Source organism: Anomaloglossus baeobatrachus, chromosome 2, assembly GCF_048569485.1.
Source record: "Anomaloglossus baeobatrachus isolate aAnoBae1 chromosome 2, aAnoBae1.hap1, whole genome shotgun sequence".
NCBI lineage: Eukaryota > Metazoa > Chordata > Amphibia > Anura > Aromobatidae > Anomaloglossus > Anomaloglossus baeobatrachus.
Window position 1 is genome coordinate 720,845,737 of NC_134354.1, and position 19,849 is coordinate 720,865,585.

The 19,849-nt window shown below is 43.9% G+C and overlaps 1 protein-coding gene across 2 annotated transcripts in view; it reads right to left on the minus strand.

Moving 5' to 3' along the window:
- Positions 1-1,112: 1,112 nt before the first annotated feature.
- RXFP2 (relaxin family peptide receptor 2) overlaps positions 1,113-19,849 on the minus strand; it is a 449,786-nt gene continuing 431,049 nt past the window's right edge. For both annotated transcript variants that reach the window (XM_075337353.1, XM_075337352.1), the window contains 2 exons: positions 10,875-11,093; positions 1,113-8,850 (listed from right to left, as the gene is read on the minus strand). In XM_075337353.1, coding sequence (XP_075193468.1) covers positions 8,582-8,850; positions 10,875-11,093 — 488 coding nt within the window. In that variant the 3' untranslated portion in view covers positions 1,113-8,581. The remainder of the gene's footprint in view (positions 8,851-10,874; positions 11,094-19,849) is intronic.

Consider the following 19,849-nt stretch of genomic DNA (forward strand, 5'->3'; position numbering starts at 1 on the left):
ATTTCTAAAGATCTTTTATCCTATGCTAATGAGTGAGGGGACTAGTCCCCTGGGCGTTACTTCCCCTGGCTAGTCAGCTCCATTAGCATATTTTTGGTTGGATTTCGGCTCAGTGCGCATGACCCCTGAGTTCCTGTCATGCGCACTGAGCTGAAATCCAGCGTCGGGCAGGGATGGCAGCTGGAGAGGTGAATGAGATCATTCTCTGATGCTGCACATTCATTAACATGTTAGCACATCCACAGGGGCGTACTAACATGCTAATAGAACCGACTAGCCAAGGAAACTAACGCCCAGGGGACTAGTCACCCCGCTCATTAGCATACGATAGAAGATCTTTAGAATTACTTTTTCTAAAGATTTCTTTATCTATGCTACCAGATGCAGGGATTAGCAATATACACTCAGAACTGCTCGTGGATCTCGGTGCATATTGGACCTGACAGGTTCCCTTTAAGCTTTTGGGTCAGTAGAGTTGTAATATGTTTCTTACTGTGGACACTGATACTTCAGTGCCGACTACCACCAAACTGCTACTGGTCTTTTATAGTTACTTGAGAATTTTGACCGCCTTCCTCCTTAAGTATCTGAAGATAGCCGGTGACAGTGTCCATCTTCTGCCATGTCCAGGTAGTGTAGCCATTTGTTCCACCACATCCCCTTTATCCTTGATCTTGAGAATTATATTTTAATTATTCTTGTATTTTTTTTGTTTGTGAAAGACGATGATTTCTTTCTTTTTTTTTTTACTACTCTTGCCAACTTTTGAATATTAGTGAACTGGGGACCATTGCTCATGAGGAATGGACTAAAATTGCTCGGGAACACTACCAGACGCTGGTGTCTTGCTATGCAGCAGAATGATAGAAGGTCATAATGGCCCACTAAAAAGGCTCTACTAGGTACTTAAGACTCTTGTCATGAAGGGGGGGGATATTCTGAGACTGCAGTAGTCAGTAAAAGTGACATTTTGAGCTGTATTGGGAGAATCCACTTGTTATATTAGTTGAGTTGAACTAAATAGTTTTTGTTTCATTGCTTCATTGGTTTATTGCAGACAGTAGAAAGTTTGTAAATGTTACTAATAAACCAAAATTGCAATGGAGGATGCATAATACTGATTGAAATTGTCAACTATAAGTAAATGGAAACACTATTTCAATGTACAATGATTACAAGAGTTTGTGTACACATGAAAGTTTAACATTGAGGAACAACAATACATTGTGGCTTTTGCGCTAATATTATTGTGTTAGTTCATTCTATAGGTCATATACTCCTATGGGGAGTTGGATTTTTGGAGGATCGTTTCAAAATTAAGCTAACATTTTTCTCAAGTGTTGTTCTCATATCATATAAGGCAATCACACTTTTCTGTAATAATATCGCAATACATTGTGAATTGAGTGGTTTGATGATGCTCCCAATGGCACCCAGCAGCTAGGGTAAGTTACTATGACCATGTTCTCCATAGGTACACCCCTGATGTGTATATACAGTTAGCTCCAGGAATATTTGGACAGTGACACAAGTTTTGGCATTTTAGCTGTTTATTAAAAAGTATTTAAAATACAGTTATATAATCAATATCGGCTTCAAGTGCAAACTCTTAGCTTTAATTTCAGGGTGTTCACATCCTAATTGGAGTAACGGTTTAGGAATTACAGTATCTAGCTGCCTCTTTTTCAAGGGACCAAAAGTAATTGAACAATTCTCTCTTTAATGGACTGCATGGGCTATTACCTCTTTCACCCATCATCAATGAAGCATGTAAAAGGTCTGGAGCTGATTCCAGGTGTGGCATTTGTATATGGAAACTGGTGCTGTGAACCCACAACATGTGGTCAAAGAAGCTCTCAATGGAAGAAAAACAGACCCTCATTAAGCTGGAAAAAAAGAAGTAATCCATCAGTGAGACAGCAATAATGCTGGGGGTGGCCAAATGATCAGTTTTTTTACATTCTGCAAAAAAAGAAGAGTGTTCTGTGAACTTGGAAATTCAGAAAAGCCTGGCCGTTCATAGAAGACAATAGTGGGAGATGATCGCAGAATCCTGATCATGGTAAAGAAAAAGCCCTTAACAACATCCACCCAAGTGGAGAACACTCTCCAGCAAGTAGATGTTTCATTATCTAAGTCTAAAGAGAAGACATCATGAGAGCAAATACAGAGTATTCACCACAAGGTGCAAACCATTAATTGGCCTTAAAAATAGAGTTTGCAGAAGTAAAAACATCTAAAAAAAACCACCCAGCTGTGGAAAAGCATTTTTTCGACAGATAAAACTAAGATCAACCTGTACCAGAATGATGGGAAGGAAAAAGCATTGAGAAGGCTTGGAGCAGCTCATGAATTGACACTACATGCTCTGTAAAAGCTGGTGGAGGCATTGTGATGGCCACACCTGCATGGCTTCCAGTGGCATTGGCTCACTAGTATTTATTGATGATGGGACTGAAGACAGAAGAAACTACATGAAAGGATTCTGCAGTTACTTCTGAGCCCCTGAAATGAAGATGATTTGAGAATAAATTATTGCAATTCCTACACGTTTCACAGGATATTTCAGTTCAACCCTTTGGATTAAACCTGAAACTCTACACTTCAATTACCAGAAGAGAAACAGTATGTGGGTCATCTGCATTGCTGATGGGGATTTGAAAAAATCATCCAGGATACATAGTAGACACGATGCAGTTTTATTATGTATGTTTTGAAGTTTCAGACTTCTTCATCAGGATATAACCACATGCATAGCTTTTGCATGTGGTTATATGCTGATGAAGAAGCCTGAAGACTTCGAAACGCATATTATGCACGTTCCAAACTTAGCATGAGTAAAGTGAGAAATAAATTATATAACTAGAGATGAGCAGACCCGTGGAAGTTCGGTTTGGCGGGTATAGCCGGACTTTAAAGTTCGGTTTGGGACCTCGACTTGACCAGAAACCCAATGGAAATCACTAATTGGGCAGTTCGGGTCTCCCGGGGGTGGGTGGGCAGGGTTTTCAATTTTTTTTTTTTAGTGCATGCTACATTTAATCACACGGTTGTTACCCCCCCAGCACGAGCCATTCAAATACTGCAAGTGGCTTGACCTGGGTTAAGCAAAAAAAAGTGTGTGTTCGGTATGAACACTGAACCTCGGGTTCCCTCATCTTTATCTACAACACAACAGCCGCACCCATGCCCCACTGATTCCTGAAGAGACTAGAAAATGCCTAGTCGCACAACTAAACACACAAACTTGGAACTAGCTACCTGAAAGGCAATTCTTCATACCTCTTAAGGAATCAGAGGGGAGTCCATTCCACACAACTAACCAAGAGAGGGAGAGTGTACAGTAGTAAATGGGGACCCAAGGTGAGGAAAATTAATGCATGTGCACAAAGGGGGAAAAAGAATAATAATAAATTAAAGCAAGGGAAACTGCCAACCAACCTGTGGACAGAGGAAAGGTGTTAGGAAGGTAAATGACCAAACACAGAGCAGTAGCACAAGTGGTCTCTGCCTAGCAGGCAGATTTCCTCAGTTGCCGCTCCTTAGCTGTAATCCAGCTTAAAATAGGGCCAAGGCTGGTGCATTGTGAGTATAAATAGCCCCACACAAGCTGTGATAAGACAGAAACAAACTATTAAAGAGAGAAACACCTGACTAGCAGAAAAACTGTCATTATTCACGTATGACTACTCTGCAGAGCCATTGTATATGTTTTTGTTCCTGTTGTCTGTATTCTCCAGGGTCAGGTCTAGTGAGAGGAGCCTATCCTGCCGTGCCTCGTACTTGGAGTCACACTACTTTATCTTGGTTCTGTTTTCGTCGGTACGGTGCCAGTTATAGTTCCTGCTCTACAGTGTGCGTCTCTGGTCCTTTAAATCTGTTCTGATCCTGTCCGCTACCCAGTCCTCTTCTCCATGACCTCTTCTCCCTGACCTCCATCCTCCTCTACTCGTCTTTCGTCCATGCATCCCTACCCGCTCTCTGTTTAGTCATCCCATTTCCGTACCCTCTTCCTACTGACTTGTCCTCCCTAAATTTGGCTTGTTACCTGACTATGGCTCTGTTACCTTTCAGATCCTGACAATACCTCCTGGCTTCCGACCCTCGGCTCTAACGTGTCTCTGGCTCTGCTTTCTCCTCTGTAACTTCCTGACTCTGACCTCAGCTTGTAAGGACCACTCTATTGCATCCGTGCTTGGATGTTAGTGCTCTCTAGTGGGCTTGCACCAATTTACACTTAGAAACATCACATCTTGCCGGAGTACTGGCTCCCCTTAGTGCTAGCTTTACAAAAACATAGGAAAAAAGCAAAGAGACCCATCAGCAGTTGGACAGACACTGACCAGGTTGTGTCACAGCAGGGAAGGAAACCAACCACGCAGCAAGTGGTCACTGGATCGAGTCCCGAAACCAAAGCATGACGTGTAGATAATAAAACTGCATGAAGCCTACTTTGAATCCTGGACAATTCTTTTGGATCTCCATCAGCAGCACAGACTCACCTACTGCTTCTCTTCTGGTATTTCAATGGTTGCTTAACCTGTGGGACTGCAGCAGCTTACAATTTTAAGCTTTATCCTTGTTGTGTGATACACAACTTTACCAGGTGACCAATTACCTGCAACTTATTGTCCTTTATCATCAGATAAAACCCTATTGCACTTTTGGCTCCTCAGTTTTTTCCTACACTTTAATCGCATCTCAGTTATTTCACTTTAAAGATAAATTAGTGGCATGAAGATCTCAAATCACGAAGAATCCGTCACTGACCAAATATTTCCGACCCTAGCTTGTCTCTTGTGAATGTATTTAATAAAAGAGTTCAAATATAAGACAATATTTGCATCAGATAATATGCACTGCACCATATTTTGATTAATGAATGAGCCCTGTAACATATGACTAAAAATGTGCACACAATACGTGATGGAGAAAGTTACAACATGCAGGAAAACAGCAATAGCTGCAGATCTCCTTGGACGTAGTGGAGACAAACAGACAGTAGCATGGATACGTAAACTTTGAAACAATATGCCCTTTATATAGACCAGATCTATCGTCAATATTTACAGTACATGAAGATCCATTCTGTATTATGCATCCAGATATTCCAGAAGTGCAAGTGGATGAACAGCACTGCCTAGACTGAAGAAGAGGTGGATTCGGACATTCTTGTTGGTTGGGAGAGAGATGAAAAGCAAAGATTTCTTATATGTTTTATACATACATCATCAGGATTAGTTAACAGCTCCTGGCTCAAAATTTAAAATCTGGAACTTCACTTCTCTCTGTGATATGTAGCAAGAGTTTTTGAGTACCCTTAACCTCAACAGCCCCAATGCCATCCCCACCTAAGTTTTTAACCTCGAGGGTACAGATAAAAGCTACAAATGTAAAAGTCTGTTCACATTATATGTTAAAGCTCTACACTGAGGGGTTTACTTTTGAATATCGTGAAATGTTTTTTAAACTCCTCATAACCATACCCCTTACACCCTAAAGAGAATCTGTCACCAAGTTTTTGCTACCTCATCTGAGAGCAGCATAATTTCCCTCTTACCAAAATGTCTCTACCCCAATCTGTCCAGAATGCGGCAGCCAGAATCATATTTCTGTGCAGCCGCTACATTGATGACTCCACCTTGTGCCAGTCATTGCACTGGTTACCCATCCTCTACAGAGTAAAATGTAAACTTATCACTCTCACCCACAAAGCTCTGCACAGCCTCCTTCATCTCTATCACCCTACTTGTGCTCTCTGTTCTACAACCAATCTAAGAATAACATCCTCCATTATATGAACCTTCCACTTCTGTCTGAAAGACTTCATTCGTGCTGCGCCAGTTTTCTGGAATGCACTACCCCTGACTATCTGATTAATAGCTAGCCCCCATGGTTTTTAAACGTGCTTTAAAAACATATTTCGTTAGACAGGCTTATCAGTTCACTTCACTAAATTAACTCTTCCTTGTGGCTCAGAATCTGGTCCTTCTTGCTCATCTTCTTACACATTTTTTACAATTTTCCCCACTGTCCACGCTTTTCGCTAAATAACATGATAAATTAATACTTGAGGTTATTATGCTCGTGTAGATACCTCATGTGTGTAGGTCTTTTGCAACATGCAATAAACTACACTGTGTGCAGAATTATTAGGCAAATGAGTATTTTGATCACATGATACTTTTTATACATGTTGTCCTACTCCAAGCTGTATAGGCTTGAGAGCCAACTACCAATTAAGTAGATCAGGTGACGTGCATCTCTGTAATGAGGAGGGGTGTGGTGTAATGACATCAACACCCTATATAAGGTGTGCTTAATTATTAGGCAACTTCCTTTCCTTTGTCAAAATGGGTCAGAAGAGAGATTTGACGGGCTCTGAAAAGTCCAAAATTGGGAGATGTCTTGCAGAGGTATGCAGCAGTCTTGAAATTGCCAAACGTTTGAAGCGTGATCACCAAACAATCAAGCGTTTCATGGCAAATTGCCAACAGGGTCGCAAGAAGCGTGTTGGGCAAAACAGGCACAAAATAACTGCCCATGAATTGAGGAAAATCAAGTGTAAAGCTGCCAAGATGCCATTTGCCACCAGTTTGGCCATATTTCAGAGCTGCAACGTTACTGGAGTATCAAAAAGCACAAGGTGTGCCATACTCAGGGACATGGCCAAGGTAAGAAAGGCTGAAAAACGACCACTTTTGAACAAAAAACTTAAGATAAAACATTAAGACTGGGCCAAGAAATATCTTAAGACTGATTTTTCAAAGGTTTTATGGACTGATGAAATGAGAATGACTCTTGATGGGCCAGATGGATGGGACAGAGGCTGGATCAGTAAAGGGCAGAGAGCTCCACTCTGATTCAGACGCCAGCAAGGTGGAGGTGGTGTACTGGTATGGGCTGGTATCATCAAAGATGAACTTGTGGGACCTTTCCGGGTTGAGGATGGAGTGAAGCTCAACTCCCAGACCTACTGCCAGTTTCTGGAAGACAACTGCTTCAAGCAGTGGTACAGGAAGAAGTCGGTATCGTTCAAGAAAAACATGATATTCATGCAGAACAATACTCCTTCACATGCATCCAACTACTCCACAGCGTGGCTGGCCAGTAAAGGTCTAAAAGATGAAAAAAAAAATTACATGGCCCCCTTGTTCACCTGATATGAACCCCATAAAGAACCTGTGGTCCCTCATAAAATGTAAGATCTACAGGGAGGGAAAACAGTACACCTGTCGGAACAGTGTCTCGGAGGCTGTGGTGGCTGCTGCACGCTGTTGAGTGTCATCATAAAGAAAGGTGGCTATATTGGTCACTAATTTTTTGGGGTTTTCTTTTTGCATGTCAGAAATGTTTATTTGTTTATTTATAAATTTTGTGCTGTTATATTGGTTTACCTGGTGAAAATAAACAAGTGAGATGGGAATATATTTAGTTTTTATTAGGTTGCCTAATAATTCTGCACAGTAATTGTTACCTGCACAAACAGATATCCTCCTAAGATAACCAAATGTAAAAAACCCCACTCCAACTTCCAAAAATATTAAGCTTTGATATTTATAAGTCTTTTGGGTTGATTGAGAACATAGTTGTTGATCAATAATAATAAAAATCCTCAAAATTACAACTTGCCTAAAATTTCTGCACACAGTGTATTTTTATTTTTTTTTTAATAGGGACTTGTTAAAAATGTTTCTGTTAAGTTTTTAATTACATACTTTTCTTAAATAAGTATATTGTTTTTGTTACATAATATGTCACCAAAGAGATAGCACAAGACCTATGGGCAGTATTATGGTACCTTTTTTTCCTCGGAGGCCGGCAGGTAGAAGGGGCTGACCATTTTGGGGATTCAAACGCAACCCCAAGGCAGAATGCTGTGTGTATATCATTAACATTATATGTGCGCACCCAAATTTCGCCTTGCTAAACTACCACAGGCACCCAAAGATTCGCACGTTGGTCATATAGAAAGTAACAGCTTTAATTGTATCCTGAGAGCTATCGGTGCCTGCTTAGGATATACAGTCACCTATGTAGAATTCCTTTAAATTCTACATCTTCTACTATGTATTATTTAGCTTATACTGCATCAAATATCTCAAATATATAAAATAAAAAGTGCATTTCTTCCAAATAAAAAATGTATGAATGGAATTTATAGAAATAGCTCTGCGTAGAAAAGCAATCAATGCTTATGTGTCACCAATTTCTCCTATAAGGAGAGTATATATGGTACAATGTTCAGTCTTCAAAACTACACATTGAGATCCTCCACTAAAAGGTAAGGGACCTGAAGGAATGGCGAAAATTAACCTAAGGCCCAAGTGGGATACGAAGCTCATTGGACTTCTACCGTAGGTTGTCAAATGGTATGGTGGCATCTCAATGGTCCAACACAGACAATCTTTAGTACTAGTCTTAGGGTTCCAGCAGCCATGTTGACCTTGTCTTCTCTATTCATGTCCATGAAATCTACAAATGTTTCCAAAAACATTCATTGTTGAGACCCATCTCACAAAAGAGATGCAGGTAAGTGCATGTTATTGAGGCATCGATTCTTCTAAGGCTCCACCTTCCATCACGTCGTCCTGTCATTTGTTTCCTCGAAAGATTTTTTATGGAGAAAGCCAAGTTTAAGAGAAGAATGCTGGATGGCGGGGTCCTCCGTCCATACTAGTGAGGTGGATAAACTTTTGCGTTCGTTCCTAAATATAGATCTTCTGCGTTGTCTATGGAGCAGCTGTTTCAGTTTTTCTTTGAAGAAGCTTGTAGTCAAAGTGTATAGGATGGGGTTTAAGGCACTGTTGATGGGGAGGATGAATATGACAATCCAAGAGGTCACAGTGCCTGTGAAGAGAAGAAAACAAGAGCAGAAGGTTGATGACTATATTGCCATGTGGCAGCATGAGAGAATATTGTTTTGTAAGCTTTATATAGAGAATGGAAACCATAGAACATATGTCCCCATAAACCCGAGAGGATCTTGATTGGTTGCGACACTAATTTTATTTGGAAAAATGGTATTTTACATTCCATTCACTAAGTCTACTTTTTTTTAGTGTTCTAAAATGACCCATCTGTTCTCGGCCTTTTATGTTAATGGTTTATATAGAATTAGATAATATTCATAATATGATCGCATCCACCACCTTATGTTCTCTTCATAAACAGCTTCAGTTTTTGGATATTAATCCTTCTCGAGGATAGCATGTAAATAAAGAAAGGCAAGCTTTCATTTCTTGGTAAAGACATTTTATTTTTAAAGAATAGACTTTAATATTTTATGCCAGGAGGGTCCGAAAACGAAACACTTTGGGGGGGTTTACCATTTTCTAACTGGTAGAAAAATATATTAAAATGTTTATGTTGAACAGTTATTTTCACACTCGATAGCTCTATTATTTGGTACTATATGGTGGTATTATTTATAATTGATCTTTGTAGTGATTGTTTTAATGTTAACAATAGTGTACCGTATTGTAACATTACATTTTGTCATTTTCCTATATCCTTTTAAAAGGAACTTGTCAGGTAAAAAAATGCTACTAACCTGCAGATAAGGGGTTAATCTGCAGGTTAATAACATTCTGAACCTGCCCGGTGTCTACACTGAGAGCTCAACTGCTGGTTGGAAATAAACTTTATTCCTCCTGGCAGCAATTAGCTTTCAGTCAGAGAGGTACGACCGTTGCAGGTCCAGTCACCACTTTGTATAATGCATTAAAGTCGGCTGTCAGTCAGAGCTAGCTATCAGTCAGAGGCAGCTTTCAGTCAGAGCCAGTTGTCAGTCAGAGCTAGCTGTCAGTCAGAGGCAGCTGTCAGTCAAAGGCGGCTGTCAGTCAGCACTGACTGTCAATGAGGAAAGAAAGAAAGCTAACCAGTAACTCTGTAGATCCACAGGTGTACAGACGTGGCTGTCAAACACAAGGCAACAAAAAGCAAAGAAAATTCCAGCACCAAATCTTCCTCAAAATAGAATTCTTGTTTATTCAAAAATCACATACATGATGCTATTAAAAACATGTGAATACCATGATATAGGCCACATCGGCGCCCACTTATGCATTTCGGAATTAAAACTATGCCTATGAATAGGAATTTAATCTTAAATGTTTAAGTCGGGGTCCGATGTGGTCCATATCATGGGCCATCACATGTTTTTAATAGCATCACGTATGTGATTTTTTTGGATAAAGAAGAATTCCATTTTAAGGAAGATTTGATGCTGGACTTTTTTTTTTTGCTTAGAGCTGACTGTCAGTCAGAGGCAGCTGTCAGTGAGAACTGGCTGCCAGTCAGAGCCAGCTGTCAGTCAGAGTATGATGTCAGTCAGAGTTGGTTGTCAGTTAGAGTTGGCTGTTAGGCAGAGCATGCTGTCAGTCAGAGCTTGCTGTCAGTCAGAGCCAGCTGTAAACATCCCGCCCACCTCCTTCCTTCTGCATAGCAGCCGGGACGCAGGTAAGGAGATGTTCCTCGCTCCTGCGGCTTCATACACAGCGGATGTGTGCTGCCGCAGGAACGAGGAACAACATCGTACCTGTCGCTGCACCGGCATTATGGAAATGTTAGACCCTACACCGATGATACGATAACGACACTTTTGCGCTCATTAATCGTATCAAAAAGGATTTGCACACTCCGATATCAACTGCGACGCCGGAAGTGCGTCACTTTCGATTTGACCCCACCGACATCGCACCTGCGATGTTGTAGTGTGCAAAGCCCGCCTTAGTGCCTGTGACACCTCCATGCTGAGGAATCACAGCTTCTTTAACCTCCGAGCTGGGACTCCAACCAGGCTGTGGCGCTGAGGGTATAACGCATATAGCAGGGGCATATACCTGACAGCGGTTTTTATTTTCATAGCTTACCGGGAATTTCTACACGAAATAGAGAGAGAATTTTGAGAAGAAAAACAGGAATCCAGCAGATGGCGTCTGAGATAACTATGAAAAAAAATCTGTTGGCCACAGCGACATCCATGTGCATGTGATTCTTCACTTCGGACGTTTGTAGAGCCGTCTTCTGTATTGAGCAGAACATACTGACATAAGAAAAGACGATAATGATGAAAGCCACAAGGTTCACACCTGTTGGTGGATAAAGAAATATATAAGGAAAAAAATGGGATCTACATATAGTGGTCATTATTTTACATTGATACTTATAAGTACATGATATCATCATGCTTAAAACAATACGTACATATATGAGGTATATTACAGTATACATTATAGGGGGTCTGTCAGAAGCAAAATGCATATTAAACTTGCTGTAAAGTAATATTAGGGACTTGGCCCTTATAAAAATCCCATCCCGACTACCGATCCGCATAGGGAATAAAGTGGATTGCGACAGTGTGAAAAGCGAACAACATAGTAATTATATAGACTGTAAGCTCCAAGGGCAGGACCCTCTCCCCTCTGTACCAGTCAATCTACTGTCATTTATATCTGTATTTTGTATGTAACCCCTTCTTATGTACAGCTCCATGGTATCAATGGTGCTCTATGCATAAATATTAATAAAATAATAATAATGTATTTATTTATTCACATTTGCATTGATAATACATTTGCTTTATTATTGTTTATTGGTATAATCATGTGTTATTTTTTGTTTATTTTGCACATTTCAGTAATTCACTATATTTATAGTTCAATGGTCATCTTAGCCTTCCCCTCTTTTTTTAATTCGTCTTTCATTTGCACTTTTTCATTGCACTTTACACTTTAGTCTCTAGATGTCAGTATAGTCCATTTTCTAATTGATTACATAAACTGGCCCCTTTCTATGGATTTCTCAAACATAGCGTCCTATTTGTGCATGTGCCCTAGTCTCAGCATCCTCCTGCAATTCTGAAGGCCTCACTGTGCCTCCGGCGCACCTCACTGACGTCAAGGAGATACTTTCTCTTGACGTGCGGCGTTAGCTGAAGAGCTAGAATAAGGTGCACCTGTAGTAGATGTAGTATGGGACTGGTGTTACATGAACCGCTTGTTTGGGCCAAATGGAAATGAAATCCTCCTAGATATGTAAGACATTTAGAAGAGGGTGTTACACATATTCCCTTTGAGAAAGCACTATGTTCGAAACGCGCGTCGGAGTATCTGCGGTGGTCCCCACAGTATTTTTATGAGTAAGCATTGACATTTTTGGTTTGAGATATTTATGTCCTTTATTATATGCATTATTTGCACAATACTTTATATATTCAATGAGAGTTTACCATCTCTATATTTATTTGTATGAGCAACATACTTACATGGAACTATGCCTCTCTCCATGCTATGTACTGGCATTTGCTATGTATAGGTACAACATTGTTCTCTCTATACTATATTTTTGTTTTAATATACTAATATATATATATATATATATATATATATATATATATATATACATACATACATACATACATACATATATATATACATACATTCTGGCTGGTAACAATAGACTGGCTTTATTACTTCTTTTATATTTTGTATCTATTAATATTGATTATTGGGCTCAGCCACTTTTTTCATCATTAGGTTTTGTGCATTATGTTTTTAATCATGAGTAATAAAATTTCTATGCATTTCATGTATGTTTGAGTGGTTTTGTGAATAACTTCAGTATTCATAAATAGGCAATCATTTTGGAGTAATTACCTGTAGAAATTGATGGAGAGATTTGGACTATTATTTCTTTAGCTAGAATTATTATTCTTATATGCCTTTTGACTATTAGTGTGCACATAGAATGACTGCAGACTTTTCATTTTAGCCCGAACAACCCTATAATGTCTCCTTCCCTGGTGGTCTGTGGGTAGTGATAGGTGTAATACCTACTTCCCTGGTGACTAAAGCGGGCTTTACACGCTGCAACATTGCTAGCATTTGCTGGCGATGCCGAGCACGATAGCACCCGTCCCCGTTGTACAGCCGATATGTGGTGATCCCTGCCGTAGCGAACATTATTGCTACGGCAGCGTCACACGCACATACCTGCTCTGTGACGTCGCTCTGGCCGGCGAACTCCTTTCTAAAGCCCGCTATACACGCTTCAATATATCTCACAATCCGTCGTTGGGGTCAAGTTGTAATTGACGCACATCCGGCATCGTTTGTGAGGTATCTGCGTGTGACAGCTACGTGCGATCAGGATTGAACGCAAAACCGTTGATCGCAAACACATCATATCTTTGTCTAGAATTGAGCGTTTTGTTGCACGAACCTAGTCAATTGTAACGTGTGACATCCCTCATACGATTTTGGTGTCTGCTGCTATGTGCGCAGGTGTGCGCTCTGCACCGCAGCTTAAAAAAGCTGCGTTCTGAAGCGCCTCACAATGTCTGTCATTCAGTAATCTCTGTCAGTCGGTCACTATCTCTGTCCCTCACTCTCTGTCCATGTCAGTCTATCCCCCTCTCTCATACTCACCGATCCCCGATCTCCGGCGCTGCACGGCATTCACACTGCTCCGGCGGCTTTTACTGTTTTGAAAAAGCCGGCCGCCCATTAAACAATCTCGTATTCCCTGCTTTCCCCGCCCACCGGCGCCTATGATTGGTTACAGTGAGACACGCCCCCACGCTGAGTGACTGGTGTCACACTGCACCCAATCACAGAAGCCGGTGGGCGTGTCTATACTGTGCAGTGAAATAAATAATTAAATAATTAAAAAAAACGGCGTGCGGTTCCCCCCAATTTTAAAACCAGCCAGATAAAGCCATACGGCTGAAGGCTGGTATTCTCAGGATGGGGAGCTCCACGTTCTGGGGAGCCCCCCATGTGGAGACACGGGGCTCAGTGGGTGCTCTCGTCCACTAAAACCCGCCGCCTTTAGAAAGACAGCGTGGCTCAGGGCTCATCCCAACTGAACGCCGGCCTCCTTAACCGTGGGCGTAACACTACTCAGACAACACAGGGTGAGGGAACCACAATAATTAGACTTTATTGGATCCCCAAAGAATTAACGGCACATAACACATAACCAGCAAAACACACAAATGTAACAGGCAACAGAGTCTCACCCTTCTGCTGGCTCACCAGGGATTTAGAATGTCCATGCCTCAGAGCTTCCAGGGCCGCTTACTCCAGTCCAGCAGCACCCCGCTTTTGGTGGGCACCCACCGAGAAAGGAATAACGCCAGATTTAGGAAGCTGTGTGAGGTCTGCAAAGTCTGTAACAGGTGACTGAACTGTCCCAACCTGAGTGTCCTCCTTAGGTAGTCCTGGTATGATGTTACAATCCTGGCAGCCGGAGTCGAAATCCCTAGGCTGTTGATATGGTCTCCAACCGGATCCGGAGTCCCTAGATTGAAGCCATAAGATATCCTGATCCTCTAGTCAGCTCCAAGAGCTTAGACTGGATCCATCAGCATCCATCAACCTTCATCAACCCTGGTGGCTTAGAGAAGTCCCTTTTATAGCCATAACCTTCCCTTAGGATACACTGCATCCTCATCAATTGGTTGGACAAGATTGCTTCTCCCATTGGATGAATTTCAAGCTGCATGGATAATGTTCATTTAAATGATGTGCATAGAAAGACTCAGTATATCTACATGGAGTCGGCAAGTCACCGACTAGACAATGGCTACTAAGGTAATTACATTATCAATACACAACTACAATACAATGGTTACTGGAAAAGTCTGGAGAGCAATAGCAAAGCAAACATGACTTAGCACACATAAGAACAATAGTCTGGCTGAATGTTAAGAAACTTTAACCCATGAGAGTCCATGTCGTCATATTCCTCCCCCTTCTTAATATTAGCCAGACATGATAGGCTTCCGATCATCCTTCTCCTCTTGTCGGTAAAGCCCATCCGCATTTCCATGGTTCTTGCCCTGTTTATGGGAGATGGAAAAATTGTAAGATTGTAATGCCAGACTCCACCTGAGCAAGTGTCCATTGTCCCCGGCAGTGCGATTTAGCCAACTCAATGGATTGTGGTCAGTGAGGACTGTGAACTCATTGCCATAGAGGTAGGGCTGCAATTTTTTTAGGGCCCAGACTATGGCCAGGCATTCTTTTTCTATGGTGGCATAAGCCCTCTCTCGGTCCAACAGTTTCCGGGAGAGGTAAGCTATCGGATGTTCCTCACCGTTGTCCCCCACTTGGCTAAGTACAGCTCCTAGTCCTGTGTCCGATGCGTCTGTTTGGACAATGAATCTGCGACGGAAGTCAGGAGCAGTCAAGACTGGGCTTTGGGCTAGCCGGTCTTTCAATTGGAGGAACGCAGTTTCACATTCTGGGGTCCAGATAAGGTTACGGGCATATCTTTTGGTTGTGAGGTCAGTGAGCGGTTTTGCTATGGTACTGTAATTGGGGATAAACTTTCGATAGTAGTTTGTGGTTCCTAGAAATGCACGGACCTGTTTTTGATTGACCGGGCGTGGTCACTGGATAATGGCTTCTACTTTTGCAGGTTTGGGATGAATGCACCCACTTCCCACCCGATGTCCCAGGTATAGCACTTCGGCCATCCCCATTTGGCATTTGTCAGGTCGGATGGTGAGCTGGGCTTTGGCTACCCTCTGTAGCACCTGGGACACATGCTGAAGATGCTCTTCCCAAGTGTCGCTGAAGATAGCGATGTCATCCAAATAGGCCTGGGCATACACCTGACATCCCTCTAGTAAATGGTCTACCATCCTCTGGAAGGTGGCTGGGGAATTTTTCATCCCAAAAGGCATGCTGGTAAACTCAAAGAGGCCAAAAGGGGTTATGAAGGCCGATTTCTCTTGAGCGCCTTTTGTGAGTGGGATCTGCCAGTATCCCTTGCTCAAATCGAGGGTAGATATTAACCGAGACCCCCCTAACCTATCTAGTAGTTCATCCACCCGGGGCATGGGGTAAGCATCTGTAATCGTGACCTCATTGAGCCATCTATAGTCCACACAGAAACGAGAACTCTTGTCCTTTTTTGGCACCAACACCACACTGGCAGCCCATGGGCTATGGGAGGGGACTATGACTCCCATATTTAACATGTCATCCACGTCGGCCCTCATCATTGCCAACACAGGAGGGGTCACCCGGTAGGCGGGTTGTCTTAGTGGGGTGGCTGCCCCTGTATTGACATGATGCTGGACCAGGGGGGTTCTACCAGGCTGACTTGTGAACAGGGTTTCATATGTTCCGAGTATGTCTGATATCTGTCGCTTCTGTGATGGACAAAGCTGCTCCCCTAGTGATACATCTTTTACCCCCATTTCCCTTTTGGAGTCCACTAATTGGTCTGGGATCTGGTCCAACTCTGGATCATCTAACTCTGGACAGCAAACTGCTAAATTGGTGACTTCTCGTTCCTCATAAGCTTTTAGCCTGTTGATGTGGTAGGTACGCTCACGAACACCTGCTCAATCCAGGGCCACGGTGTAGTCAGTATTGCCACATTTCTTGGTAATGGTGAATGGACCCGCCCACATGGCTTGCAGCTTGTTTTTCCGCACCGGTACTAGTACTAGGACCTTCTGTCCACAGGCAAATTCTCGGGGCCGGGCAGTGCGGTCGTAACATCGTTTTTGCCTTTCCTGAGCCACTTCTAAATTCCCATGGGCTAACGCCATGAGGTGCCTCATCCTTTCCCTAAACTTTTGAACATAGTCCAGTATGGGAACCTCTTCTGTGGGGAAGGTGCCCTCCCAACTCTCTCGTACCAGCTCTAGGGGCCCTCGTACTTTTCGGCCGTACAGCAATTCAAAGGGAGAGAACCCAGTGGAGTCCTGTGGCACCTCCCGGTAAGCAAAAAGGAGCTGCTGCAAGTTTTTCTCCCAGTCCCCCTCCTTGGACTCCACATATCGGCTAATGAGCTGTTTGAGCGTTTTGTTGAAGCGCTCACACAATCCATTTGTTTCAGGATGGTAGGGGGTTGTGCGCATGGGGCGGACTCCATGTTTTTCCCACAGGGTGTGAATCAGTTCACTTTGGAACTGTGCCCCCTGGTCAGTCAATACTTCCTGTGGAAACCCTACCCGGCTAAAGATCTCCAGTAGAGCTTGAGCCACGTGCTCTGCATCTATGGAGGTTAAGGCAACGGCTTCTGGGTAGCGGGTGGCAAAGTCTACCAGGGTGAGGATGAATCTTTTTCCACTGCGGCTGGGGATGGCTAAGGGGCCTACTATATCAATGGCAACTCTCTGGAATGGTTCTCCTATCAAGGGCATGGGTTGAAGTGGGGCACGGCATGGGGCTCCCCCCATACGCTGACACACTGGGCAAGAGGCTCTGTATTTTTGCACTTCTTGAGTGACCCTTGGCCAGAAAAAACTACGAAGCAGGCGGCCTGAGTGTTTTTGGTCCCCAGGTGCCCAGCCGCAGGAACATCATGAGCTAAACGCAATAGTTGGGGTCGGTATTGCTGGGGTACCACAAGCTGATGTACACGGGTCCAGGGTTTTTCTGGGCAGGATGCGGGCTTCTCCCGATATAAGAGGCCTTTTTCCCATCTATATACCTCCCCCTGATTTCCTCCCCCAGGTTGGGTGGCCGCACTACGGATAAGCTCTAGGGTGGGGTCTGACAGTTGAGCTTCCCTGAACTCCTTACGATCTATCTCCCCCCAATCAATGGCCACAGTTGGGTCTGATGTACTCACATTTGTTGGCTCTGATGAGGAGGCTGAAGATTGAGGAGTTGGGTTCTCCTCTGTTGGCTGGAAGAAAGACCTGCACCAGGATGGTGTTTGGCTTGGCTGCGGGTGATGGCGGTGACAAACTGGCTGGATAGTCCTTGTCCTAGGTCATTTCCCAAAATTACAGGGGTGGGGAGGCCGTCCATGAGCCCCACTTCAACTTCTCCTTTGTCAGTTCCCCAGTCCAACTGCACTCGTGCCAGAGGGATGTTCGAGCGCTGGCCCCCAGCAAGGGTGATGGTCACTTGGCGGCCAGGTAAATGATGTTCTGTGGGAACAATATCTGGGCTGACCAGGGTGATGGAAGATCCCGAGTCTCGAAGTCCCTGAGCCTGTATATCACCGACCTTGACCGTCTGGATGTGGGGATGGAGGTTAGCTGGTGTACGGTGTCCGGCCTGCCGTAGGGTGTGGACTGGATAAACCACTTCCTCAGCTATTGGTGTTTCTCGGGAGTAGCATTCCTCAGGTCTCGTTGGTTCATCTCGGCATATGTTGACTAGTAGATGGGCTCCAGGCATGGGGCCCCGGTTTTGTAGACACTCTTTGGCCATGTGTCCAAGGCGCCCACACGTATAACAGCGCCGTGGGTTAGACAAGTCACCCACCCTGTTGGTAAACCTTTGTCTTGTTGGGGCTTCTGTGGGGTAATGACTTAGTCCAGCATGTGAGTCTGGGGGTCGCTTGGATCCATGGTTGAGGGACCTCCTCAGATCGGTGGGCCTATTGGGCCTCCAGCTGGGTCGGTTGGCTGTAAATTCGTCAGCCAATCGCGCTGCTTGCTCTCGGGTGTCGGGCTTCCTGTCAGCTACCCATTCTCGGATTTCCGGGTCCATCTGCTCCAGCAGCTGTTCAAGCACTATCACATCCCGGAGGGCAGCAGCGGAGTGGGCAGCCCGACCATTGAGCCAGCGATTACAGTGTCGTCGGAGTTGACTGCCAAATTCGACGCACGAGACACCCTGGCGAGACATAGTCCGGAACTTAGTGCGATGTCTCTCGGGTGTTATGGTAAAAAGGGCCAACAAAGTGTCCTTAATAATTCCGTAGTCCAAGCAGTCCTGAGGCTCAAGTGATCGGACAGCCTCCTGGGCCCGGACCGGCAAGCTTGTCCACAGGTATTTGGACCACTCATCTGTGGGCACCTGGTGCATACGCATTAGTATCTCAAAGTTTTGCAAGTGTTCATCTATCTCAGTGCTGGAATCATTAAACACTGGCACATGCCTGTAGCGAAGATGACTTCCTTGGTGGTGGTCTATCCTGGAGGTAGGTGCTGATGGTGAGGAAATTGGAAATCCAAACACAAATTGCAGAACACCAGCCCTCTCTTCCCTTGAAGCTTCAGGCCCCAATGCAGTAAACAATTCCTTGACTCGGTCTGCTTGGGTTTGGTTTGTTTCCAGACTGTCACTGGATCTAGGATAAGACACAGGGTTTACCTCCTCTGATACCACAACGGCAGTGTCCTCATCGTCCTCTGCATCATTCTGGGCATCCCAACAGACTAATTTCCGGATCAAGTCTGACCGAGTATCAGTGTTCCTGTAGTCAATCTTTCGCATCTGGCACAGATCCTGTAGCATCCATTTACTACTGCGGTCGTAACTCCTCTCTGGTCCTTGTCCCATGGCTGAGCTGGTGGGGTTGGACATGGCAACGTCAGAAACCTGAATGCCTCCCCTATGGCCTGCTGGGTATGCTTATGTGCCTCCCTGGTTGTTGAGGCCTGAACGGTGTCCGAAAACACCAGTCCACTTCAGCTCCCCTGGGTAAACCAGGCTGAGTAGTATCCCACTGCTGCCACCAATTGTGGAGACACGGGGCTGAGTGGGTGCTCTCGTCCACTAAAACCCGCCGCCTTTAGAAAGACAGCGTGGCTCAGGGCTCATCCCAACTGAACGCCGGCCTCCTTAACCGTGGGCGTAACACTACTCAGACAACACAGGGTGAGGGAACCACAATAATTAGACTTTATTGGATCCCCAAACAATTAACAGCACATAACACATAACCAGCAAAACACACAAATGTAACAGGCAACAGAGTCTCACCCTTCCGCTGGCTCACCAGGGATTTAGAATGTCCATGCCTCAGAGCTTCCAGGGCCGCTTACTCCAGTCCAGCAGCACCCCGCTTTTGGCGGGCACCCACCGAGAAAGGAATAACGCCAGATTTAGGAAGCTGTGTGAGGTCTGCAAAGTCTGTAACAGGT